Source organism: Electrophorus electricus, chromosome 1, assembly GCF_041902795.1.
Source record: "Electrophorus electricus isolate QZ-2024a chromosome 1, ASM4190279v1, whole genome shotgun sequence".
NCBI lineage: Eukaryota > Metazoa > Chordata > Actinopteri > Gymnotiformes > Gymnotidae > Electrophorus > Electrophorus electricus.
In genome coordinates, this window is record NC_137497.1 from 15,551,146 (window position 1) to 15,578,720 (window position 27,575).

General features: G+C 40.1%; 1 protein-coding gene across 1 annotated transcript; it reads left to right on the forward strand.

The window, feature by feature from the left end:
- Nucleotides 1–3,165: 3,165 nt before the first annotated feature.
- LOC145659433 (ribonuclease inhibitor-like) lies at nucleotides 3,166–22,522 on the forward strand. Its single transcript, XM_081722083.1, has 6 exons — nucleotides 3,166–3,331; nucleotides 6,576–6,746; nucleotides 10,291–10,461; nucleotides 13,708–13,878; nucleotides 17,425–17,595; nucleotides 22,501–22,522. Exons 1-6 carry the CDS (start codon nucleotides 3,246–3,248, stop codon nucleotides 22,520–22,522), a joined length of 792 nt encoding a protein of 263 aa, XP_081578209.1. The 5' UTR covers nucleotides 3,166–3,245.
- The last annotated feature ends 5,053 nt before the right edge of the window (nucleotides 22,523–27,575 follow it).

Here is a 27,575-nt window from a genome sequence, read left to right on the forward strand (position 1 = left end):
TGCACATTAGCCAACAGTGCACATCCACAGGAGATCTCTGCATTTATCTTGTGGATTGTAGCTGGATGGAAGTCTCTACTGGGCAGGATGGTAGAGATGGTGATTTTGGAGGAGGGGAAGGTCTCTGTGGAGGTCTGTGCTACTCTTCTTACACACTCTGCTACTCTCTTGCTTTCCCCTCAAGTCATTCTGGATAATGAGGTGGCTTGGATTACCTGAGATGGTATGTGTAAGAAGCTGGAGGGCATTGCTGGTTCGGGAACACCAAACCTTTGCAACTTTAGATCCTGGGAAAAGCTGTTCCTCGTTTAAGAATTTTCCATTAAAATCAATTAAAATGACTATGCCTGCATCTGGAGGAATATTAGGTTTTTTATCTGACTGATTGTGGATGGACCGGACGGGGCTCAGTGTGGCAGTCTGTGGTTCAGAGTTGATTTAGTGTTGCTGTGCAGAATCAGAGGTCTGCTGGTTGGCTTTTAGACTCTGTAGCTCCTCCTTCAGGGTGATCATGCTACTGTCCCTGAGCTGTAGTTCCTCTCTTTTAGTCTCTGTAGCTCCTCCTTCAGGGTGATCATGGTACTGTCCCTGAGCTGTAGTTCTTCTCTTTTAGTCTCTGTAGCTCCCCCTTCAGGGTGACCATGGTACTGTCCCTGAGCTGTAGTTCTTCTCTTTTAGTCTCTGTAGCTCCTCCTTCAGGGTAATCATGATACTGCCCCTGAGCTGTAGTTCCTCTCTTTTAGTCTCTGTAGCTCCTCCTTCAGGGTGATCATGCTATTGTCCCTGAGCTGTACTTTCTCTCTGACTGCACTGAGCTCCCTCCTGAGAGCCTCTCTGTCCTTCTGGAGCTCCAACACTTCTCCTCTCAGATGTTTGAATTCTATTGTCTCAACTTCCTGGAGAGAAAGACTTTCTCTTTGCTGGAATACCGTGATCTCCATGTGTCTGTGTTGTGCTGGTCTGGCCTGTGTTGTGCTGGTCTGTCCTGTGTTGTGCTGGTCTGGCCTGTGTTGTGCTGGTCTGACCTGTGTTGTGCTGGTCTGGCCTGTGTTGTGCTGGTCTGTGAGGTGTTTTCCCGTCCCTCCCCTGAACCCTGGGCTACGTGGCTACTAGTCTCCTCCTCCTCAGTTACTCTCTCAGTCTCTGCTGCTGCTCTGATAAAGGTAAAGTTTTCCTGAACAGAGCAGAGGCCTCACTGCTTTGAAACATGATGGTGCCGTTGTGATATAAACGTTCACAGTTAGGATGGTGTTATCCTCATCTTCATCTTCAATGACTATCTGTCTTCCATTACATATGCCCCTTTTTATGTGTGGCTTGTTATGGCACAGAGAGCCCTGTGCCAGACTTCACTGTATTCTGTATATAACAGGAGACTGGTGATGGTGGTTTGGTTCACTGTATTCTGTATATAACAGGAGACTGCTGATGGTGGTTTTGTTCACTGTATTCTGTATATAAATGTAAATGTAAATTATCCTTTTATGTTTCATGTAATTTTCCCCGACTTCCTTAGCTTTATCCTTAGTTTTGTCCTTAGCTGCAAGATGCTACTGTTCTACTCCTGTTAGCTGCTGTGTGTTTAGATGGTTTCTTGTGTTGTTGAGAAATTTCATCAAAATTGTTCTCTTGTTTCTTACTTGAAAGTTGAGTTGTTGTTGTTGTTGTTTTTATCTCTTTACTAATTTACTTTGGTTTATCACATTTTAAAACCCCTGTACTTCTAAGAAAGTGTTCCAGTTAAACTTGATAGTTAAACATGACAATACTTTTTCTTATCTGTGTGAGTGTGTGAGTGTGAGTGAGTGTGTGTGTGTGTGTGTGTGTGTGTGTGTGTGTGTGTGTGTGTGTGTGTGTGTGCGCGAGAGAGAGACAGAACTATTATCTATGTGTGTGCATGATAAAGAGAGAGACAGAACTATTATCTGTGTCCCTGTGTGTGTGTGTGTGTGTGTGTGTATGTGTGTGTGTGTGTGTGTGTGTGTGAGTGAGAGAGAGAGAGTAAGTGAGACTGACAGACAGATCTATTATTTGTGTGTGTGTGTGTGTGTGTGTGTGTGTGTGTGTGTGTGTGTGTGTGTGTGTGTGTGTGTGTGTGAAAGAGAGCGAGGAAGCGATAGAGCAGCCTGACTGACTGACTGACTGACTGACTGACTGACTGACTGGGGTCTACTTCTCACACTCCTGACTGACTGATGGGATCTGCCTCGCACTCCTGAATGACTGATGGGGTCCTTGACTCGGCTATTAAGCCTCCAGGATTCTCGGTGCACCACACAGACAGAACTCAGGACCTCACTGGGAAATGCAAAGGCAGAGGAGAATGTTTCATGATCAATGACTCCTAGTGTGAGCACAGGAATGTAAACACTAGTAAAAGATTCTGCTCTCTGCATTCTGTCCATTCCTCCATAATCACTACTGCAGTGTTCATCCCACCATCATTACTACTGCAGTGTTCATCCCACCATCATTAGTACTGCAGTGTTCATACACTAATATTCACTACTGCAATGTTTATTCCTCCATAAACAAAACTGCAGTGTCCATTATTCCATAGTCAAAACTGCAGTGTTTATTTCTACATAATCACTACTGCAGTGTTTATTTCTCCATAATAAATACTACTGTGATTATTCCTCTAAAATCAATACTGCTGTGTTCATTCCAACATAATCGCTACTCCAGTGTTTATTCCTCCATAATCAATACTGCAGTGTTTATTCCTCCATAATCACTAGTCTGCATGTCTGCCAACAATATTTTCTGTTTGTATATTAATGTGTTTGTATTTGTGAAACATTGAATGAGATCTGTGTTGTTCTGTTTCCTGTTATGGTGTTAGGGGTGGGATATTTTGATATTTGGACTCTGATTATGGTAACTGCCTTTCACTGACTTATGAACCAACCATCCATTATTTGTTCACCTGTTTTAGGTTGCTAATGAATGTTATTTGTCATGTCTTTGTCCATTTTGTCTTTGATGAAGACACAGTAGTGTTAAATGTTGTTGTGTTTGTAAAATTAAAAGGCTGAAAATGTATCAGTGTGTTCCAGACCTTTCAAACTCTTCTTTACATTTTTATTAGCAGTTCAGATCTTTTAATTCATCATCCTCTGACTGAACTACATTATTTACTGTATTTACTCTTTTACAGACTATCTGGCTGTGGTCTCACTGAAGGGTCTTGCAAATCTCTCACATCAGTTCTACAAACAGAAAACTCACTGAGAGAGCTGGAGATGAATAATAATGACCTGCAGAATTCAGGAGTGGAGCAGCTCTGTGCTGGACTGAAGAGTTCACACTGTAAACTGGAGATTCTCAGGTGAGTTTCTGTGAATATTTTTGAATGTAAATAAAGAGCCATTTTAAAAAGGTCAGTGTCAACTCCCTTATAGTACAGTATTAAACAAACATTGCCAGGCAAGGCAATGCAAGGACATTTACACTTATTATAAAGTTTTCTTTGTTAAATATTTCTAAATATAGTTTTCTGTTGAAACCTCACTGCATTTCATTAAATGAACACACTGTGGAGACAAAAAGTTACATTTGTGATGCATGAGCAGATATTCAAGTCTAGAAGAGAAATATAACATTGTAAAGAGAAGACACAGATGAGTCCTTGTCCACATGTACAGGTGTGTTTATTACAATGCTGCTTCAACTAGGCACTTTGGCATTTTGTCCACAAGCTGCATTTTTGTTCACCTGAGTGCAGAAATTTAGCAAAATGTCTTACAGGATGAATATATTCATAAACTCCAACAACAGTGTTGTAAAATGAAGTGTTCTAATGTAAGATTTTCACTGAATGATTTTATCTAGTTTATGTATGGAAACACTGTAAACATCAGTCATTCTAATCTCTCTGCAAATAAAAGCCCTTAAAGTCTTAATGAAAACATTTAAAGCTGAACCATTGAGGTTCTAGACACATTACAGGACACCTTTACAATCACGCATGATTCCCTTGTGTTTTTGGGTGGGAGACCCTGTTCTCATTATGATTTACACCATGTGTTCAACACATGTTGAGGTGACCTGAACTGACAGCCATGCTGGAGGAAAGAACGCAACAAGTTAATATTCATTCAATAGAACTGAAAAGTTTATTGGTTATTACTTAAGTTAAACCTGTGATCTCTCTCCACAGGTGTTTTTATGAAACATGTAGCTGGCTAATATTAGTAACCTTAAGCTTGCCAAGTTACAGTATATTGCTGGTTACTACTCCTAGATACCTCACGCTAACATCATATTAGCTTGACTTAGGAGTGAATGTTGGCTGCTAATTTTTTCATCAAGCCAGAGACATCAAACAAAAATAGAACAGTGATGGTAGAAGACATGGAGTCAGCAGAGAGAGAAGCTGAGCAGACAGCTGACAGTAAACTCAGGACATCTGAACACAGTAGTGAGGAATAATGTTCAGCACTGGACGAGTGAACCTGTGGACTTAATTACAAGAGAGAAAGAAAGAGACAAACAAGACACAGTAATCAGGAGATTAGGAGGAGAGAAGGAGTGAAGTGTGTGTGTGTGTGTGTGTGTGTGTGTGTGTGTGTGTGTGTGTGTGTGTGTGAAAGAGAGCGAGGAAGCGAGAGAGCAGCAGAATTATTATCTGTGTGTGTGTCTCTGAAATAGAGAAAGAGACATACAGATCTATTGTGTGTGCGTGTGTGTGGGGGTGAAATAGAGAGAGAGAGAGAGATCTATTATTTGTATGTGTGAGAGAGACAGAACTATTATCTCTGTGTGTGTGTGTGTGTGTGTGTGTGTTTGAGAGAGAGAGAGACAGAAATTTTATTTGTATGTGTGTGAGAGAGAGAGACAGAAATATAATGACTGTGTGTCAGTGTGTGTGTGTGTGTGTGTATGAGAGAGAGAGAGAGACAACTGTTATCTGTGTGTGGTAGAGAGAGAGAACTATTATCTGTCTGTGTGTGTTTGTGCGAGAGAGAGAGAGACAGAGAGAACTATTATCTGTGTTTGTGTGTGTGTGTGTGTGTGTGTCTGTGTGCATGTGAGAAATAGAGAGAGACAGAACTATTATTTGTGTGTGTGTGTGTGTCTGAAATAGAGAGAGACAGAGAGAAAGAGGCAGATCTATTTTTTGTCTGTGAGAGAGAGACAGAAGTAGTGTGTGTGTGTGTGTGTGTGTGTGTGTGGTGTGTGTGTGTGTGTGTGGTGTGTGTGTGTGTGTGTGTGTATGTGTGTGTGTGTGAAAGAGAGTGAGAGAGAGACAGAACTATTAGGTGTTTGTGTGCATCAGAGAGAAAGAGAGAGAAAGATTCAAACAGATCTATTTTGTGTGTGTGAGAGAGAAAGACAGAAGTATTCTGTGTGTGTGTGTGTGTGTGTGTGTGTGTGTGTGTGTGTGTGTGTGTGTGTGTGTGTGTGAGTGAGAGAGAGAGAGTAAGTGAGACTGACAGACAGATCTATTATTTGTGTGTGTGTGTGTGTGTGTGTGTGTGTGTGTGTGTGTGTGTGTGTGTGTGTGAAAGAGAGCGAGGAAGCGATAGAGCAGCCTGACTGACTGACTGACTGACTGACTGACTGACTGACTGACTGGGGTCTACTTCTCACACTCCTGACTGACTGATGGGATCTGCCTCGCACTCCTGAATGACTGATGGGGTCCTTGACTCGGCTATTAAGCCTCCAGGATTCTCGGTGCACCACACAGACAGAACTCAGGACCTCACTGGGAAAAGCAAAGGCAGAGGAGAATGTTTCATGATCAATGACTCCTAGTGTGAGCACAGGAATGTAAACACTAGTAAAAGATTCTGCTCTCTGCATTCTGTCCATTCCTCCACAATCACTACTGCAGTGTTCATCCCACCATCATTACTACTGCAGTGTTCATCCCACCATCATTAGTACTGCAGTGTTCATACACTAATATTCACTACTGCAATGTTTATTCCTCCATAAACAAAACTGCAGTGTCCATTATTCCATAGTCAAAACTGCAGTGTTTATTTCTACATACTCACTACTGCAGTGTTTATTTCTCCATAATAAATACTACTGTGATTATTCCTCTAAAATCAATACTGCTGTGTTCATTCCAACATAATCGCTACTCCAGTGTTTATTCCTCCATAATCAATACTGCAGTGTTTATTCCTCCATAATCACTAGTCTGCATGTCTGCCAACAATATTTTCTGTTTGTATATTAATGTGTTTGTATTTGTGAAACATTGAATGAGATCTGTGTTGTTCTGTTTCCTGTTATGGTGTTAGGGGTGGGATATTTTGATATTTGGACTCTGATTATGGTAACTGCCTTTCACTGACTTATGAACCAACCATCCATTATTTGTTCACCTGTTTTAGGTTGCTAATGAATGTTATTTGTCATGTCTTTGTCCATTTTGTCTTTGATGAAGACACAGTAGTGTTAAATGTTGTTGTGTTTGTAAAATTAAAAGGCTGAAAATGTATCAGTGTGTTCCAGACCTTTCAAACTCTTCTTTACATTTTTATTAGCAGTTCAGATCTTTTAATTCATCATCCTCTGACTGAACTACATTATTTACTGTATTTACTCTTTTACAGACTATCTGGCTGTGGTCTCACTGAAGGGTCTTGCAAATCTCTCACATCAGTTCTACAAACAGAAAACTCACTGAGAGAGCTGGAGATGAATAATAATGACCTGCAGAATTCAGGAGTGGAGCAGCTCTGTGCTGGACTGAAGAGTTCACACTGTAAACTGGAGATTCTCAGGTGAGTTTCTGTGACTATTTTTGAATGTAAATAAAGAGCCATTTTAAAAAGGTCAGTGTCAACTCCCTTATAGTACAGTATTAAACAAACATTGCCAGGCAAGGCAATGCAAGGACATTTACACTTATTATAAAGTTTTCTTTGTTAAATATTTCTAAATATAGTTTTCTGTTGAAACCTCACTGCATTTCATTAAATGAACACAGTGTGGAGACAAAAAGTTACATTTGTGATGCATGAGCAGATATTCAAGTCTAGAAGAGAAATATAACATTGTAAAGAGAAGACACAGATGAGTCCTTGTCCACATGTACAGGTGTGTTTATTACAATGCTGCTTCAACTAGGCACTTTGGCATTTTGTCCACAAGCTGCATTTTTGTTCACCTGAGTGCAGAAATTTAGCAAAATGTCTTACAGGATGAATATATTCATAAACTCCAACAACAGTGTTGTAAAATGAAGTGTTCTAATGTAAGATTTTCACTGAATGATTTTATCTAGTTTATGTATGGAAACACTGTAAACATCAGTCATTCTAATCTCTCTGCAAATAAAAGCCCTTAAAGTCTTAATGAAAACATTTATAGCTGAACCATTGAGGTTCTAGACACATTACAGGACACTTTTACAATCACGCATGATTCCCTTGTGTTTTTGGGTGGGAGACCCTGTTCTCATTATGATTTACACCATGTGTTCAACACATGTTGAGGTGACCTGAACTGACAGCCATGCTGGAGGAAAGAAAGCAACAAGTTAATATTCATTCAATAGAACTGAAAGGTTTATTGGTTATTACTTAAGTTAAACCTGTGATCTCTCTCCACGAGGGTTTTTATGAAACATGTAGCTGGCTAATATTAGTAACCTTAAGCTTGCCAAGTTACAGTATATTGCTGGTTACTACTCCTAGATACCTCACGCTAACATCATATTAGCTTGACTTAGGAGTGAATGTTGGCTGCTAATTTTTTCATCAAGCCAGAGACATCAAACAAAAATAGAACAGTGATGGTAGAAGACATGGAGTCAGCAGAGAGAGAAGCTGAGCAGACAGCTGACAGTAAACTCAGGACATCTGAACACAGTAGTGAGGAACAATGTTCAGCACTGGACGAGTGAACCTGTGGACTTAATTACAAGAGAGAAAGAAAGAGACAAACAAGACACAGTAATCAGGAGATTAGGAGGAGAGAAGGAGTGAAGTGTGTGTGTGTGTGTGTGTGTGTGTGTGTGTGTGTGTGTGTGTGTGTGTGTGTGTGTGTGTGTGTGTGTGTGTGTGTGTGTGTGAAAGAGAGCGAGGAAGCGAGAGAGCAGCAGAATTATTATCTGTGTGTGTGTCTCTGAAATAGAGAAAGAGACATACAGATCTATTGTGTGTTCGTGTGTGTGGGGGTGAAATAGAGAGAGAGAGAGAGATCTATTATTTGTATGTGTGAGAGAGACAGAACTATTATCTGTGTGTGTGTGTGTGTGTGTGTGTGTGTGTGTGTGTGAGAAATAGAGAGAGACAGAACTATTATTTGTGTGTGTGTGTGTGTGTGTGTGTGTGTGTGTGTCTGAAATAGAGAGAGACAGAGAGAAAGAGGCAGATCTATTTTTTGTCTGTGAGAGAGAGACAGAAGTAGTGTGTGTGTGTGTGTGTGTGTGTGTGTGTGTGTGTGTGTGTGTGTGTGTGTGTGTGTGTGAAAGAGAGTGAGAGAGAGACAGAACTATTAGGTGTTTGTGTGCATCAGAGAGAAAGAGACAGAAAGATTCAAACAGATCTATTTTGTGTGTGTGAGAGAGAAAGACAGAAGTATTCTGTGTGTGTGTGTGTGTGTGTGTGTGTGTGTGAGTGAGAGAGAGAGAGTAAGTGAGACTGACAGACAGATCTATTATTTGTGTGTGTGTGTGTGTGTGTGTACGAGAGAGAGAGAGACAGAAAGTATTGTGAGAGACCAAAGTATTGTGTGTGTGTGTGTGTGTGTGTGTGTGTGTGTGTGTGTGTGTGTGTGTGTGTGTGTGTGTGTGTGTGTGTGTGTGTGAAAGAGAGCGAGGAAGCGATAGAGCAGCCTGACTGACTGACTGACTGACTGACTGACTGGGGTCTACTTCTCACACACCTGACTGACTGATGGGATCTGCCTCGCACATACCTGACTGACTGATGGGGTCTGCCTCACACTCCTGACTGACTGATGGGGTCTGCCTCACACACACCTGATGGACTGATGGGGACCCTCACACAGCTATTAAGTCTCCAGGATTCTCGGTGCACCACACAGACAGAACTCAGGACCTCAATGGGAAAAGCAAAGGCAGAGGAGAATGTTTCATGATCACTGACTCATAATGTGACCACAGGAATGTAAACACTAGTAAAAGATTATGCTGTCTGCATTCTGTCCAATCAATACGGCAGTGTTCATTCCTCCATAATCACTATTGCAGTGCTCATCCTACCATCATTACTACTGCAGTGCTCATACACTAATATTCATTACTGCAATGTTCATTCCTCCATAATCAATACTGCAGTGTTCATTATTCCATAGTCGCAACTGCAGTGTTTATTTCTACATAATCACTCCTGCAGTGTTTATTTCTCCATAAGAAATACTACAGTGAACATTCCACCATAAACAATAGTGGTGTTTATTCCTCCATAATCACTACTGCAATATTAATTCCTTCATAATCAATACTACAGTATTCATTACTCCATAGTCACTACTGCAGTGTTTATTCCTCCATAATAAATACTACAGTGATTATTCCTCTAAAATCACTATTGCGATGTTCATTCCAACATAAACAATACTGCAGTGTTTATTCCTCCATAATCACTACTGCAGTGTTTATTCCTCCATAATCAATACTGCAGTGTTTATTCCTCCATAATCTCTACTGCAGTGTTCATTCCTCCATAATCACTGCTGCAGTGTTTATTTCTCCATGATAAACAATACAGTGATTATTCCACCATAATGAATACTGTGGTGTTTATTCCTCCATAATCACTACTGCAATGTTCATTCCAACATTATCAATACTGCACTGTTTATTCCTCCATAATCAATACTGCAGTGTTTATTCCTCCATAATCATTACTGCAGTGCTTATTCCTCCATAATCACTACTCTGCATGTCTTCCAACAATATTTTCTGCTTGTATATTAGTGTATTTGTATTTGTTAAACATTGAATGAGATCTATGTTGTTCTGTTTCCTGTTATGGTGTTAGGGGTGGGATATTTTGATATTGGGACTCTGATTATGGTAACTGCCATTCACTGACTTATAAACCAACCGTCCATTATTTGGTCACCTGTCTTAGGTTGCTAATGAATGTTATTTGTCATGTCTTTGTCCATTTTGTCTTTGATGAAGACACAGTAGTGTTGAAATGTTACTGTGTTTGAAATATTAAAAGGCTGAAAATGTATCAGTGTGTTCCAGACCTTTCAAGCTCTTCTTTAAATTTTTATTAGTAGTTCAGATCTTTTAATTCATCATCCTCTGACTGAACTACATTATTTACTGTATTTACTCTTTTACAGACTATCTGGCTGTGGTCTCAATGAAGAGTCTTGCAAATCTCTCACATCAGTTCTACAAACAGAAAACTCACTGAGAGAGCTGGAGATGAATAATAATGACCTGCAGAATTCAGGAGTGGAGCAGCTCTGTGCTGGACTGAAGAGTTCACACTGTAAACTGGAGATTCTCAGGTGAGTTTCTGTGAATATTTTTGAATGTAAATAAAGAGCCATTTTAAAAAGGTCAGTGTCAACTCCCTTATAGTACAGTATTAAACAAACATTGCCAGGCAAGGCAATGCAAGGACATTTACACTTATTATAAAGTTTTCTTTGTTAAATATTTCTAAATATAGTTTTCTGTTGAAACCTCACTGCATTTCATTAAATGAACACACTGTGGAGACAAAAAGTTACATTTGTGATGCATGAGCAGATATTCAAGTCTAGAAGAGAAATATAACATTGTAAAGAGAAGACACAGATGAGTCCTTGTCCACATGTACAGGTGTGTTTATTACAATGCTGCTTCAACTAGGCACTTTGGCATTTTGTCCACAAGCTGCATTTTTGTTCACCTGAGTGCAGAAATTTAGCAAAATGTCTTACAGGATGAATATATTCATAAACTCCAACAACAGTGTTGTAAAATGAAGTGTTCTAATGTAAGATTTTCACTGAATGATTTTATCTAGTTTATGTATGGAAACACTGTAAACATCAGTCATTCTAATCTCTCTGCAAATAAAAGCCCTTAAAGTCTTAATGAAAACATTTAAAGCTGAACCATTGAGGTTCTAGACACATTACAGGACACCTTTACAATCACGCATGATTCCCTTGTGTTTTTGGGTGGGAGACCCTGTTCTCATTATGATTTACACCATGTGTTCAACACATGTTGAGGTGACCTGAACTGACAGCCATGCTGGAGGAAAGAACGCAACAAGTTAATATTCATTCAATAGAACTGAAAAGTTTATTGGTTATTACTTAAGTTAAACCTGTGATCTCTCTCCACAGGTGTTTTTATGAAACATGTAGCTGGCTAATATTAGTAACCTTAAGCTTGCCAAGTTACAGTATATTGCTGGTTACTACTCCTAGATACCTCACGCTAACATCATATTAGCTTGACTTAGGAGTGAATGTTGGCTGCTAATTTTTTCATCAAGCCAGAGACATCAAACAAAAATAGAACAGTGATGGTAGAAGACATGGAGTCAGCAGAGAGAGAAGCTGAGCAGACAGCTGACAGTAAACTCAGGACATCTGAACACAGTAGTGAGGAATAATGTTCAGCACTGGACGAGTGAACCTGTGGACTTAATTACAAGAGAGAAAGAAAGAGACAAACAAGACACAGTAATCAGGAGATTAGGAGGAGAGAAGGAGTGAAGTGTGTGTGTGTGTGTGTGTGTGTGTGTGTGTGTGTGTGTGTGTGTGTGTGTGAAAGAGAGCGAGGAAGCGAGAGAGCAGCAGAATTATTATCTGTGTGTGTGTCTCTGAAATAGAGAAAGAGACATACAGATCTATTGTGTGTTCGTGTGTGTGGGGGTGAAATAGAGAGAGAGAGAGAGATCTATTATTTGTATGTGTGAGAGAGACAGAACTATTATCTCTGTGTGTGTGTGTGTGTGTGTGTGTGTGTTTGAGAGAGAGAGAGACAGAAATTTTATTTGTATGTGTGTGAGAGAGAGAGACAGAAATATAATGACTGTGTGTCAGTGTGTGTGTGTGTGTGTGTATGAGAGAGAGAGAGAGACAACTGTTATCTGTGTGTGGTAGAGAGAGAGAACTATTATCTGTCTGTGTGTGTTTGTGCGAGAGAGAGAGAGACAGAGAGAACTATTATCTGTGTTTGTGTGTGTGTGTGTGTGTCTGTGTGCATGTGAGAAATAGAGAGAGACAGAACTATTATTTGTGTGTGTGTGTGTGTCTGAAATAGAGAGAGACAGAGAGAAAGAGGCAGATCTATTTTTTGTCTGTGAGAGAGAGACAGAAGTAGTGTGTGTGTGTGTGTGTGTGTGTGTGTGGTGTGTGTGTGTGTGTGTGGTGTGTGTGTGTGTGTGTGTGTATGTGTGTGTGTGTGAAAGAGAGTGAGAGAGAGACAGAACTATTAGGTGTTTGTGTGCATCAGAGAGAAAGAGAGAGAAAGATTCAAACAGATCTATTTTGTGTGTGTGAGAGAGAAAGACAGAAGTATTCTGTGTGTGTGTGTGTGTGTGTGTGTGTGTGTGTGTGTGTGTGTGTGTGTGTGTGTGTGAGTGAGAGAGAGAGTAAGTGAGACTGACAGACAGATCTATTATTTGTGTGTGTGTGTGTGTGTGTGTGTGTGTGTGTGTGTGTGTGTGTGTGTGTGTGTGTGAAAGAGAGCGAGGAAGCGATAGAGCAGCCTGACTGACTGACTGACTGACTGACTGACTGACTGACTGACTGACTGGGGTCTACTTCTCACACTCCTGACTGACTGATGGGATCTGCCTCGCACTCCTGAATGACTGATGGGGTCCTTGACTCGGCTATTAAGCCTCCAGGATTCTCGGTGCACCACACAGACAGAACTCAGGACCTCACTGGGAAAAGCAAAGGCAGAGGAGAATGTTTCATGATCAATGACTCCTAGTGTGAGCACAGGAATGTAAACACTAGTAAAAGATTCTGCTCTCTGCATTCTGTCCATTCCTCCACAATCACTACTGCAGTGTTCATCCCACCATCATTACTACTGCAGTGTTCATCCCACCATCATTAGTACTGCAGTGTTCATACACTAATATTCACTACTGCAATGTTTATTCCTCCATAAACAAAACTGCAGTGTCCATTATTCCATAGTCAAAACTGCAGTGTTTATTTCTACATACTCACTACTGCAGTGTTTATTTCTCCATAATAAATACTACTGTGATTATTCCTCTAAAATCAATACTGCTGTGTTCATTCCAACATAATCGCTACTCCAGTGTTTATTCCTCCATAATCAATACTGCAGTGTTTATTCCTCCATAATCACTAGTCTGCATGTCTGCCAACAATATTTTCTGTTTGTATATTAATGTGTTTGTATTTGTGAAACATTGAATGAGATCTGTGTTGTTCTGTTTCCTGTTATGGTGTTAGGGGTGGGATATTTTGATATTTGGACTCTGATTATGGTAACTGCCTTTCACTGACTTATGAACCAACCATCCATTATTTGTTCACCTGTTTTAGGTTGCTAATGAATGTTATTTGTCATGTCTTTGTCCATTTTGTCTTTGATGAAGACACAGTAGTGTTAAATGTTGTTGTGTTTGTAAAATTAAAAGGCTGAAAATGTATCAGTGTGTTCCAGACCTTTCAAACTCTTCTTTACATTTTTATTAGCAGTTCAGATCTTTTAATTCATCATCCTCTGACTGAACTACATTATTTACTGTATTTACTCTTTTACAGACTATCTGGCTGTGGTCTCACTGAAGGGTCTTGCAAATCTCTCACATCAGTTCTACAAACAGAAAACTCACTGAGAGAGCTGGAGATGAATAATAATGACCTGCAGAATTCAGGAGTGGAGCAGCTCTGTGCTGGACTGAAGAGTTCACACTGTAAACTGGAGATTCTCAGGTGAGTTTCTGTGACTATTTTTGAATGTAAATAAAGAGCCATTTTAAAAAGGTCAGTGTCAACTCCCTTATAGTACAGTATTAAACAAACATTGCCAGGCAAGGCAATGCAAGGACATTTACACTTATTATAAAGTTTTCTTTGTTAAATATTTCTAAATATAGTTTTCTGTTGAAACCTCACTGCATTTCATTAAATGAACACAGTGTGGAGACAAAAAGTTACATTTGTGATGCATGAGCAGATATTCAAGTCTAGAAGAGAAATATAACATTGTAAAGAGAAGACACAGATGAGTCCTTGTCCACATGTACAGGTGTGTTTATTACAATGCTGCTTCAACTAGGCACTTTGGCATTTTGTCCACAAGCTGCATTTTTGTTCACCTGAGTGCAGAAATTTAGCAAAATGTCTTACAGGATGAATATATTCATAAACTCCAACAACAGTGTTGTAAAATGAAGTGTTCTAATGTAAGATTTTCACTGAATGATTTTATCTAGTTTATGTATGGAAACACTGTAAACATCAGTCATTCTAATCTCTCTGCAAATAAAAGCCCTTAAAGTCTTAATGAAAACATTTATAGCTGAACCATTGAGGTTCTAGACACATTACAGGACACTTTTACAATCACGCATGATTCCCTTGTGTTTTTGGGTGGGAGACCCTGTTCTCATTATGATTTACACCATGTGTTCAACACATGTTGAGGTGACCTGAACTGACAGCCATGCTGGAGGAAAGAAAGCAACAAGTTAATATTCATTCAATAGAACTGAAAGGTTTATTGGTTATTACTTAAGTTAAACCTGTGATCTCTCTCCACGAGGGTTTTTATGAAACATGTAGCTGGCTAATATTAGTAACCTTAAGCTTGCCAAGTTACAGTATATTGCTGGTTACTACTCCTAGATACCTCACGCTAACATCATATTAGCTTGACTTAGGAGTGAATGTTGGCTGCTAATTTTTTCATCAAGCCAGAGACATCAAACAAAAATAGAACAGTGATGGTAGAAGACATGGAGTCAGCAGAGAGAGAAGCTGAGCAGACAGCTGACAGTAAACTCAGGACATCTGAACACAGTAGTGAGGAACAATGTTCAGCACTGGACGAGTGAACCTGTGGACTTAATTACAAGAGAGAAAGAAAGAGACAAACAAGACACAGTAATCAGGAGATTAGGAGGAGAGAAGGAGTGAAGTGTGTGTGTGTGTGTGTGTGTGTGTGTGTGTGTGTGTGTGTGTGTGTGTGTGTGTGTGTGTGTGTGTGTGTGTGTGTGTGTGTGAAAGAGAGCGAGGAAGCGAGAGAGCAGCAGAATTATTATCTGTGTGTGTGTCTCTGAAATAGAGAAAGAGACATACAGATCTATTGTGTGTTCGTGTGTGTGGGGGTGAAATAGAGAGAGAGAGAGAGATCTATTATTTGTATGTGTGAGAGAGACAGAACTATTATCTGTGTGTGTGTGTGTGTGTGTGTGTGTGTGTGTGTGTGAGAAATAGAGAGAGACAGAACTATTATTTGTGTGTGTGTGTGTGTGTGTGTGTGTGTGTGTGTCTGAAATAGAGAGAGACAGAGAGAAAGAGGCAGATCTATTTTTTGTCTGTGAGAGAGAGACAGAAGTAGTGTGTGTGTGTGTGTGTGTGTGTGTGTGTGTGTGTGTGTGTGTGTATGTGTGTGTGTGTGAAAGAGAGTGAGAGAGAGACAGAACTATTAGGTGTTTGTGTGCATCAGAGAGAAAGAGACAGAAAGATTCAAACAGATCTATTTTGTGTGTGTGAGAGAGAAAGACAGAAGTATTCTGTGTGTGTGTGTGTGTGTGTGTGTGTGTGTGAGTGAGAGAGAGAGAGTAAGTGAGACTGACAGACAGATCTATTATTTGTGTGTGTGTGTGTGTGTGTGTACGAGAGAGAGAGAGACAGAAAGTATTGTGAGAGACCAAAGTATTGTGTGTGTGTGTGTGTGTGTGTGTGTGTGTGTGTGTGTGTGTGTGTGTGTGTGTGTGTGTGTGTGTGTGTGTGTGTGTGAAAGAGAGCGAGGAAGCGATAGAGCAGCCTGACTGACTGACTGACTGACTGACTGACTGGGGTCTACTTCTCACACACCTGACTGACTGATGGGATCTGCCTCGCACATACCTGACTGACTGATGGGGTCTGCCTCACACTCCTGACTGACTGATGGGGTCTGCCTCACACACACCTGATGGACTGATGGGGACCCTCACACAGCTATTAAGTCTCCAGGATTCTCGGTGCACCACACAGACAGAACTCAGGACCTCAATGGGAAAAGCAAAGGCAGAGGAGAATGTTTCATGATCACTGACTCATAATGTGACCACAGGAATGTAAACACTAGTAAAAGATTATGCTGTCTGCATTCTGTCCAATCAATACGGCAGTGTTCATTCCTCCATAATCACTATTGCAGTGCTCATCCTACCATCATTACTACTGCAGTGCTCATACACTAATATTCATTACTGCAATGTTCATTCCTCCATAATCAATACTGCAGTGTTCATTATTCCATAGTCACAACTGCAGTGTTTATTTCTACATAATCACTCCTGCAGTGTTTATTTCTCCATAAGAAATACTACAGTGAACATTCCACCATAAACAATAGTGGTGTTTATTCCTCCATAATCACTACTGCAATATTAATTCCTTCATAATCAATACTACAGTATTCATTACTCCATAGTCACTACTGCAGTGTTTATTCCTCCATAATAAATACTACAGTGATTATTCCTCTAAAATCACTATTGCGATGTTCATTCCAACATAAACAATACTGCAGTGTTTATTCCTCCATAATCACTACTGCAGTGTTTATTCCTCCATAATCAATACTGCAGTGTTTATTCCTCCATAATCTCTACTGCAGTGTTCATTCCTCCATAATCACTGCTGCAGTGTTTATTTCTCCATGATAAACAATACAGTGATTATTCCACCATAATGAATACTGTGGTGTTTATTCCTCCATAATCACTACTGCAATGTTCATTCCAACATTATCAATACTGCACTGTTTATTCCTCCATAATCAATACTGCAGTGTTTATTCCTCCATAATCATTACTGCAGTGCTTATTCCTCCATAATCACTACTCTGCATGTCTTCCAACAATATTTTCTGCTTGTATATTAGTGTATTTGTATTTGTTAAACATTGAATGAGATCTATGTTGTTCTGTTTCCTGTTATGGTGTTAGGGGTGGGATATTTTGATATTGGGACTCTGATTATGGTAACTGCCATTCACTGACTTATAAACCAACCGTCCATTATTTGGTCACCTGTCTTAGGTTGCTAATGAATGTTATTTGTCATGTCTTTGTCCATTTTGTCTTTGATGAAGACACAGTAGTGTTGAAATGTTACTGTGTTTGAAATATTAAAAGGCTGAAAATGTATCAGTGTGTTCCAGACCTTTCAAGCTCTTCTTTAAATTTTTATTAGTAGTTCAGATCTTTTAATTCATCATCCTCTGACTGAACTACATTATTTACTGTATTTACTCTTTTATAGACTATCTGGCTGTGGTCTCAATGAAGAGTCTTGCAAATCTCTCACATCAGTTCTACAAACAGAAAACTCACTGAGAGAGCTGGAGATGAATAATAATGACCTGCAGAATTCAGGAGTGGAGCAGCTCTGTGCTGGACTGAAGTGTTCACACTTTAAACTGGAGATTCTCAGGTGAGTTTCTGTGACTTACATTTGAATGTAAATAAAGAGCCATTTTAAAAGGGTCAGTGTCAACTCCCTTATAGTACAGTATTAAACAAACATTGCAAGGCAAGGCAATGCAAGGAAATGTACACTTTTATATTATATTATAAAGTTCTCTTCTTTAAATATTTCTAAATATAGTTTTCTGTTGAAACCTCACTGCATTTCATTAAATGACCACACTGTGGAGACAAAGAGTTACATTTGTGCTGCATGAGCAGATTTTCAAGTCTAGAAGAGAAATATAACATTGTAAAGAGGAGACCCAGATGAGTCCTTGTCCACACGTACAGGTGTATTTATTACAATGCTGCTTCAACTAGGCGCTTTGGCATTTTGTCCACAAGCTGCATTTTTGGTTGCCTGAGAGCAGAAATTTTGTAAAATGTCTTACAGGATGAATATATTCAGAAACTCCAACAGCTGTGTTGTAAAATGAAGTGTTCTAATGTAAGATTTTCACTGAGTGATTTTATCTAGTTTATGTATGGAAACACTGTAAACATCAGTCATTCTAATCTCTCTGCAAATAAAAGCCCTTAAAATCTTAATTAAAACATTTAAAGCTGAACCATTGAGGTTCTGGACACATTATAGGACACTTTTACAATCACACGATTCCCTTGTGTTTTTGGGTGGGAGACCCTGTTCTCATTATGATTTACACCGTGTGTTCAACGCATGTTGAGATGAGCTGAACTGACAGCCGTGCTGGAGGAAAGAACGCAACAAGTTAATATTCATTCAATAGAACTGAAAGGTTTATTGGTTATTCCTTAAAATAAACCTGTGATCTCTCTCCACGGGTGTTTTTATGAAACATGTAGCTGGCTAATATTATTAACCTTAAGCTTGCCAAGTTACAGTGTATTGTTGGTTACTACTCCTAGATACCTCACGCTAACATCATATTAGCTTGACTTAGGAGTGAATGTTGGCTGCTAATTTTTTCATCAAGCCAGAGACATCAAACTAAAATAGAACAGTGATGGTAGAAGACCTGGAGTCAGCAAAGAGAGAAACTGAGCAGAAAGCTGACAGTAAACTCCGGACATCTGAACACAGTAGTGAGGAACAATGTTCAGCACTGGACGAGTGAACCTGTGGACTTAATTACAAGAGAGAAAGAAAGACACACAAGACACAGTAATCAGGAGATTAGGAGGAGAGAAGGAGTGAAGTGTGTGTGTGTGTGTGTGTGTGTGAGTGTGTGTGTGTGTGTGTGGTGCATAGCATGTGTGGTGTTTTGTATTACATCAGAACTTTAGATCACACATTTCTGCACCCATAATTCATCATTTGATACTACATAATTCAGTTAAAGTGAGAATTATAACCAAACGTAGAAATATAACCACACATAGAATTATAATCACATGTAGAATTATAACCAAATGTAGCAATATAACTACATGTAGAAATATAACCACACACAGAATTAAACCAGACCTCACTCTGTTTAGTTCAGGACCAATATAACTACTGTATATACACAGTAAACCAGACCTCACACTGTTTAGTTCAGGACCAATATAACTATTGTATATACACAGTAAACCAGACCTCACACTGTTTAGTTCAGAGCCAGTATGACTACTGTTTATACACAGTAAACCAGACCCCACACTGTTTATTTCAGGACCAATATAACTACTGTTTATACACAGTAAACCAGACCTCACACTGTTTAGTTCAGGGCCAATATGACTACTGTTTATACATAGTAAACCAGACCTCACACTGTTTAGTTCAGGGCCAATATGACTACTGTATATACACAGTAAACCAGACCTCACACTGTTTAGTTCAGGGCCAATATGACTACTGTTTATACACAGTAAACCAGACCTCACACTGTTTAGTTCTGGGCCAATATGTCTACTGTTTATACACAGTAAACCAGACCTCGCACTGTTTAGTTCAGGGCCAATATGACTACTGTATGTACACAGTAAACCAGACCTCGCACTGTTTAGTTCAGGACCAATATAACTACTGTTTATACACAGTAAACCAGACCTCGCACTGTTTAGTTCAGGACCAATATGACTACTGTATATACACAGTAAACCAGACCTCACACTGTTTAGTTCAGGACCAATATGACTACTGTTTATACACAGTAAACCAGATCTCGCACTGTTTAGTTCAGGGCCAATATGACTACTGTTTATACACAGTAAACCAGACCTCACACTGTTTAGTTCAGGACCAGTATGACTACTGTTTATACACAGTAAACCAGACCCCACACTGTTTATTTCAGGACCAATATAACTACTGTTTATACACAGTAAACCAGACCTCACACCGTTTGGTTCAGGGCCAATATAACTACTGTTTATACATAGTAAACCAGACCTCACACTGTTTAGTTCAGGGCCAATATGACTACTGTTTATACACAGTAAACCAGACATCAGACTGTTTAGTTCTGGGCCAATATGTCTACTGTTTATACACAGTAAACCAGACCTCGCACTGTTTAGTTCAGGACCAATATGACTACTGTATATACACAGTAAACCAGACCTCGTACTGTTTAGTTCAGGACCAATATAACTACTGTTTATACACAGTAAACCAGACCTCGCACTGTTTAGTTCAGGACCAATATGACTACTGTATATACACAGTAAACCAGACCTCACACTGTTTAGTTCAGGACCAATATGACTACTGTTTATACACAGTAAACCAGACCTCACACTGTTTAGTTCAGGACCAATATGACTACTGTTTATACACAGTAAACCAGACCTCACACTGTTTAGTTCAGGGCCAATATGACTACTGTTTATACACAGTAAACCAGACCTCACACTGTTTAGTTCAGGACCAATATGACTACTGTTTATACACAGTAAACCAGACCTCACACTGTTTAGTTCAGGACCAATATAACTACTGTTTATACACAGTAAACCAGACCTCACACTGTTTAGTTCAGGACCAATATGACTACTGTTTATACACAGTAAACCAGACCTCACACTGTTTAGTTCAGGACCAATATGACTACTGTATATACACAGTAAACCAGACCTCACACTGTTTAGTTCAGGGCCAATATGACTACTGTTTATACACAGTAAACCAGACCTCACACTGTTTAGTTCAGGACCAATATGACTACTGTTTATACACAGTACACCAGACCTCACACTGTTTAGTTCAGGACCAATATGACTACTGTTTATACACAGTAAACCAGACCTCACACTGTTTAGTTCAGGGCCAATATGAGTACTGTTTATACACAGTAAACCAGACCTCACACTGTTTAGTTCAGGGCCAATATGACTACTGTTTGAAATCTTATTTATTACACAGATTGACACAAGTATGTTTCATTTACTGTTTATAATGCTTCACCTCATTTGAAACGTGTGTGTGTGTGAGGGAGAGACAGAACTATTATTTGTGTGTGTGTGTGTGTGTTTGAGAGAGGGGGAGAGAGAACTTTTATCTGTGTGTGTGCATGAGAGAGAGAGAGAGACAGAACTATTATCTGTGTGTATGTGTGTGTGTGTATGAGAGAGAAATAGAGAGAGAGACAGAGAGAGATACAGATCTATTATTTGTAAGTGTGAGACAGAACTATTATCTGTGAGTTTGTGTGTGTGTGAAATAGAGAGAGAGAGACAGACAGATCTATTTGTGTGTGTTAGAGAGGCAGAACTATTATCTGTGTGTGACCACCACTGATAGAATGTGCTCCTCCCTGGACCCCTTGCTGTGCTCCTTGTCTTTCTGCTTCCTCCATACAGGAGAACAAACACTGACCACAGAAAATAGTTAAAACCTAAGATGTCTGGAGGGCTCAGAAGTTCAGAAACAATAGTGAAGGTGTTTTGCAGGGAAATTATATAAAATACAAATAGTGGGAGAGTCAAGGCACTGTTCTGTTAAAAAAAAAAAAAAAAAAAAAGGAAAAAATGTGTAAAACTCTTATTTAATGCATTGTTCATAGCAACACTCTAATACAATGGTTATGCTACAGTTTTAGTATGTGTCCAAGCTACATCCCATACAATATAGTAACATGGCCATCTTTAGGGTTCACAAATTATGAAGAAAATCATCAGTATTATCTTATGGTGTTTGATAAATGGTAAAGGAGTGTTGGAGGCAGCCATCTTCAGTTGCTGGTTATTTCAGCTGCAGATGATTAGAGAGAGATACCAACCTTTATACATCTCTGTTATGTGCCAGTGTAGCGGGAGAGACCACAACAGACACTTTATTCTGAGCACAAACCATTATAACAAAAAAGTAATAGAGATCTACAAACATGCCATCTGTCTCTATGGGGAGTATAAGCCAGAATAAAAACCAAACCCAACACATGCTCCACCCCAAACCTGTCTTCATTAAACATAAACCAGAAGAGGGAAAAGAAAATACAGTAGTAGATGTAACAAGCTCAAATCCACTCAGTGAATGTACAATAATCTTCTACACCCACAATATTTTATGTTGATACACACAGCCACACAATAGGCTACACTACCCAACACTGGCACAATGACCTGGGGGAGTTGTACTAGGACAGAGCCAACTCTGGAAACTGAAGGTACAAATCTGTGTTCTATTAGCATGCCTGTGTTCAGTCTGTCTATTAAATCTTATCAGGCTGCAGTTATGGAGCGTTTGTAGTTTCACTGTAACTGTAGTGTGGTAGCAGCAGGGTGTGTTTGGGTGTGTGTAGGGCACCAGAATGGTCAGAAACAGTATAACACCATTATATGTAGTGAAGATAATGTTCATAATATTTTTCTCAACTAAAACTGGGAGCACACGAAACAGCAGAAAACAGTTTGGTCTAGAAATACAGTAATAACCTTGTGATTGTTGCCCTTGTGTTTTTAGGAAGTCGATGTTGACCTATTAAACAATGTCAGAAGGTACAATAAAAACACTCCACAAATGTTTTAAATTGTACCATTTAAAAAAAAATAAAAAAAATAAAGGTAGTAATAACATGAATATCCCAGAAGCACTTGTATCTAGCAGTAACAGGAACATGAGAGACAAGTTTCTCAATTTGAGTGACAGTAATTTTATCCAATCACATATGTGGTAGGACGGCCGGGGCAGCAGAATATTTAATGACGTCATTCCAGTGGCCATTAGCAACAGAGGAGCTGTTTTAACTTACTGAGGTGAAGAGAACTGTAGTGGATCATGAAAATGACAGAAAATCTCAAACTGGATTCGGAGGATATTTGCTGCTATGGTGATTTCCAAGAGAAAAGGAAAATACCAGAAAGGGACAGACAAAAAGTAAAAGTAGATGGACTAAGACAGACAGACAAAGCCTGTATGAGTTTTTCACTCAATCTCTGATCGTCATTCATGGCTAACAGCTAACTAGCTAATGTTAGCAAAGAAAGTCTAGCTATGTTGATTTGTTTAGTTGTTTACTGTTCAGCACAGATATCTAACCAGCTAACAGTCTCAACAAATTGACCAAACCGTCAATAAGCAAGATTGGACTTCTTGTCTTTGCAACAATCAAGTTAAAGTCTTTAGGAGAAATGCGGTTGGATCTTCACGTAGTTGAGAGCAGGAGGGAGGAGGGTGCGGGTGTGACGGGAGATTTGACGGGGATGTGATTTATAACATCTGGTGTTCATGAACTACAGCTGTGTATTAATCAGTCAGGTCCCCTACATCAGTATAAACACATTTAAATCTTGTAGCTAGGTTACAGGTGGTTACTAGGTTACAGGTGGTTACTAGGTTACAACCGCGATCACGCTATCCGCGCTTTAGCGATTCACGGTCAAGTCGTCCGCGCTTTAAATTATGCGCCTATATGCGCGATTTTACGGTATTTCGCTGTATTTTTAAGAGCTTCGATGGACTTGCACGTTTACTACATTTAAAAGTACAAAATACAGTTTACTTGATTGAACTAGTTAAATTGCATAATTACATTAAACACAATTGGTAATATATTTACACAGCTTAATAAGCATTGTGGAAAATGATTTTTCTACATAATGTTTCTCAGAAGGTTATTATAGATCTTGACTGCCAGCTGAAACAGGGGTCATCACTAGTGAAATGTGGCAAATGTGCAGGGCAGGAGAACTCCAGGGCTGAAATATTCCACTGCCAGTTGAATGGTGGCCCTTGGCCATCACCAGATCATTAATAAATCTATATTGAAGTTTTACATATTTTTCTGAATTTTAACAAAATGCAAAAACAGTTCCACTACCACATGTGAGTAGAAGCCCTTGACTATTAGCAGAGTAAGTTTGGACACTCACTGTACAATGTCTTCATAAATCCATATTAAAGTCAAACTACCTTTAGGCAAAATAATGCACTCATTTTGTATAGACTGAATTTGCAGAGTATCAGCAGAGTAAGTTTGGACAGATTTCACTCTACTATTTTTCATAAACTCCTATTAAAATAATAATACCTTTGGGTGAATTCATGTTTCATTCAGGTTGATTTTGGATATCTATTTCTCAGAAATGTCCTATAAAGCCAAGACAGTTCCATGACCACATAAGAGTACATTTATATTTACTTTTACAGCATTTGGCAGATGCTTTTATCCAGAGTGACTTACATTGTAATATTTAGTGTATCTACTGTAGACTATATTGTATTGTCAGTTGTATCTACTTGCAGTCTAGCTATCTGTAATCTTGAGGACACTTGTGAAAGTCTGGCATCAGCTTTGCAACTTCCAAAAAAAGTATGCATCGCTTAGGATTCTTAGACTTTATCTCTGAGTCACAGGTCCAGAAATGTGACAGTGTTTTTACTCCTGTTATCACAGCCAGATGTAGAATTCTGCCAAGATTTTACTGGCATCATCTCATACAGTCTGACATGTAACAGTCTAATAAGACCACTGAAATCACACAGTGTAAGTCCAGCTTTGGGGTTCTTCTGATGTAGGTTAATAGTGCACTAGAGTTCTGAAGGGCTGAATAAAAATAAGAGCAAAAATAAACACAGACAGCAGCGATCTGGAGAAGAGTGAACAAAACCATCTGCCATGGAGGACGCCGGAGAGAGATGAGAGTGGAGGAACCTCCACTACAGTTACCAGCCTCTCTAGCTGCCCCATGCAGGCTGCTCTGGAAGTGCATCTCACTCTCTGTCTCTCTCTACCTGTTTCCCTCCTTTCTGCAGACTGTCTGGTTGTTTGGTCACAGAGGAAGGCTGTTCTTCTCTGGCTTCAGCTCTGAGGTCAAACCCCTCCCACCTGAAAGAACTGGACCTGACGTACAACCACCCAGGAGAGTCAGGAGTGAAGCTGCTCTCTGCTAGACTGGAGGATCCCCACTGCAGACTGGACACTCTCAGGTATGGAACGTTAGTGTGTGCATGCGTATGTGGGTTTGTTTGTGTGTGCTTACGTGTATGTGTGTGGGTGTGTGTGTGTGTGTGTGTGTGTGTGTGTGCGTGCGTATGTGTTTCTGTGTTGGTGTCTGTGTGTGTTTATGAAAGAGTGAGAATGAGAAAATACTGAAAACTGAGTCTTCCATTCCTGAGTAGTGCCGTTCCCATATCATACTGTGGAATTCACTCTCCATCATTCTCCTGTAGGAACTGCTGAGTTTTAGTTGACATGCTACATTTCCTCAGCCTCCTCAGGAAGTACAGATGCTGTTCTGTCAGGAGTTTATAAACTCTGTTCCATTTTTTGAGGTTAGTTGTAATTCATTTATGAACCACAGGGTGTCAGTAGCAGCGAGTCGGTTTCTGTGTGTAGCGATCGTAGAGTGAGAGAATACAACTCCAAGAGTTCTAGTTATTGTAGTTATTATAGTTATTGTAGTTATTATAGCCGTGCTAATGCAGTTGTCTGCGTACATCTCATACCTTTTGAAAACATTGTGGTTGTGTGTAGTTTATTGTATTGTTATTTGTAATCACAGATCATTATTTGGTGGATAATGTTATTCTCTGTGAAGTTTGCTGCATTGTGTTTTGTGTATATCGGTACTTGTTGTGGCTGGCTTGTTGTTGATTTGTCTTTCATGTGATTCAGTTTCACGTTTCCTCCTGTTGTCAATAAAACTGTGAACAAGAGCTGAACATTTTCAGAGTTCTGATGTCAGGAGAGTGTTAACCTGCAGGTCATGCTGGGTATCGTACATAAACAGAGGACACAGCAGATACTGTTGGGATTTCTTTATGGTGTGGTGTTTGTTGTAGGTCCAGGTGAGGTCCTCACTGATGTGGGGTGTGTGTTGTAGGTCCAGGTGAGGTCCTCACTGATGTGGGGTGTGTGTGTTGTAGGTCCAGGTGAGGTCCTCACTGATGTGGTGTGTGTGTGTTGTAGGTCCAGGTGAGGTCCTCACTGATGTGGTGTGTGTGTGTTGTAGGTCCAGGTGAGGTCCTCACTGATGTGGGGTGTGTGTTGTAGGTCCAGGTGAGGTCTTCACTGATGTGGGGTGTGTGTGTTGTAGGTCCAGGTGAGGTCCTCACTGATGTGGGGTGTGTGTGTTGTAGGTCCAGGTGAGGTCCTCACTGATGTGGGGTGTGTGTGTTGTAGGACCAGGTGATGTCCTCACTGATGTGGGGTGTGTTGTAGGTCCAGGTGAGGTCCTCACTGATGTGAACTCCAGGAAGGTGAAGGAGTTCACCTCCATCTCTCCTGTCTGTAGTGGTGTGTGCTGTTGCTTCTCCTTCCTCCTTGGGTCAACAATCATCTTGGTCTTGTCTGCATTCAGGGAGAGATTGTTGTCATGACACCATGTCACCATATCTGTCACCTCCCTCCTGTATGCTGTCTCATCCAGTGATCAGTCAAACCAGTTTGATGATGCTGGTGTTATACTGGGTGGCCACACAGTCCTGGGGGGTCCCAGTGTTCTCAGTCCTTGTGCTGGATGTACATTGCCAGTTCTGACTGACTGATTCTGTCTGTTAGAAAGTTCAGCCCCATTTACAGAAGGAGGGTGTGAGTCCAGTGGTGAGTGTTTCAGTCAGTTTGGTTGGGGTGACTGTGTTGACTGCTGAGCTGTAATCAGTGAACAGCACTGGAACATAACTGTCCATGTCCTCCAGATGTGTGAGAGACCCTGTGGATGTCAGTGCTGACAGTGTCCTCGGTGCACTGGTTCTGGTGGGCTGTAAACTGGTGGGGTCCTCTGGACAATAACGGACATTACAGTAGTAAGAATATAGACAATAAGGAGCAGAATAAGTAGTGAGATGGAGAAAAATAAATAAAGAAATATGGAACAATAAGCAATTAATGTCTAGTGTGGTTTTCTAGAAGTCCTTGTCTGGTCCCGACGGTGTGCACATGACCGAAACTCTTCCTGTATGAGATCATCCATGAAGGGCAGCGGGGAAGTAGCTGTGTGGGGTGGAGGTGTGGGGGGCTACAACAGGGGGCATCATGGGGTTTTGGGATTAGCCATGGCAGCTGAGACAGTAACGTCATGACATCAGGGGTAGGTGAACCTCAGCAGACAGAGAGACTAGATTATTAGACATGTCCAGGTAGAGGGTGTGTAAAGTAGGAAACTATGATGTGCAAAGATGGACTTTGGCAGATGTAGCTGTGGCAGCACAACTAAAAGGAACCACAGGCATGATCAACACTCCGCCGCTCTCAGTCAACAAACTAGAGAGACAAAAGAGAGGTGAAGTGACAACATCATCACATCCCAGTTTACCAGAACTCTCAATGCCCAGAACGATGTGTGTGTCTGAAATGGAGAGAGAGAGCGAGAACTATTATCTTTGTGTGTTTGTGTGAGAGAGAGACAGAACTATTATCTGTGTGTGTGTGTGTGTGAGAGAGAGAGAGAGAGAGAGAGAGAGAGAGAGAGAGAGAGAGAATTATTATCTGTGTGAGACATAGAGAGACAGAACTATTATCTGTGCGAGACAGAGAGAGAAAGAGCTACAGAACTATTATCTGTGTGTGAGACAGAGAGAGAGAGAGCGAGAGAGAG

What these genes read in the sequence shown, in the direction of transcription:
- LOC145659433 (XM_081722083.1), top strand. Translation starts at nt 3,246, where the DNA reads ATGAATAATAATGACCTGCAGAATTCAGGAGTGGAGCAGCTCTGTGCT. An exon ending in TGTAAACTGGAGATTCTCAG is followed by an intron (nt 10,462 to 13,707) that starts GTGAGTTTCTGT and finishes ACTCTTTTACAG; the next exon opens with ACTATCTGGCTGTGGTCTCA. An exon ending in TTTAAACTGGAGATTCTCAG is followed by an intron (nt 17,596 to 22,500) that starts GTGAGTTTCTGT and finishes TTGTGTTTTTAG; the next exon opens with GAAGTCGATGTTGACCTATT.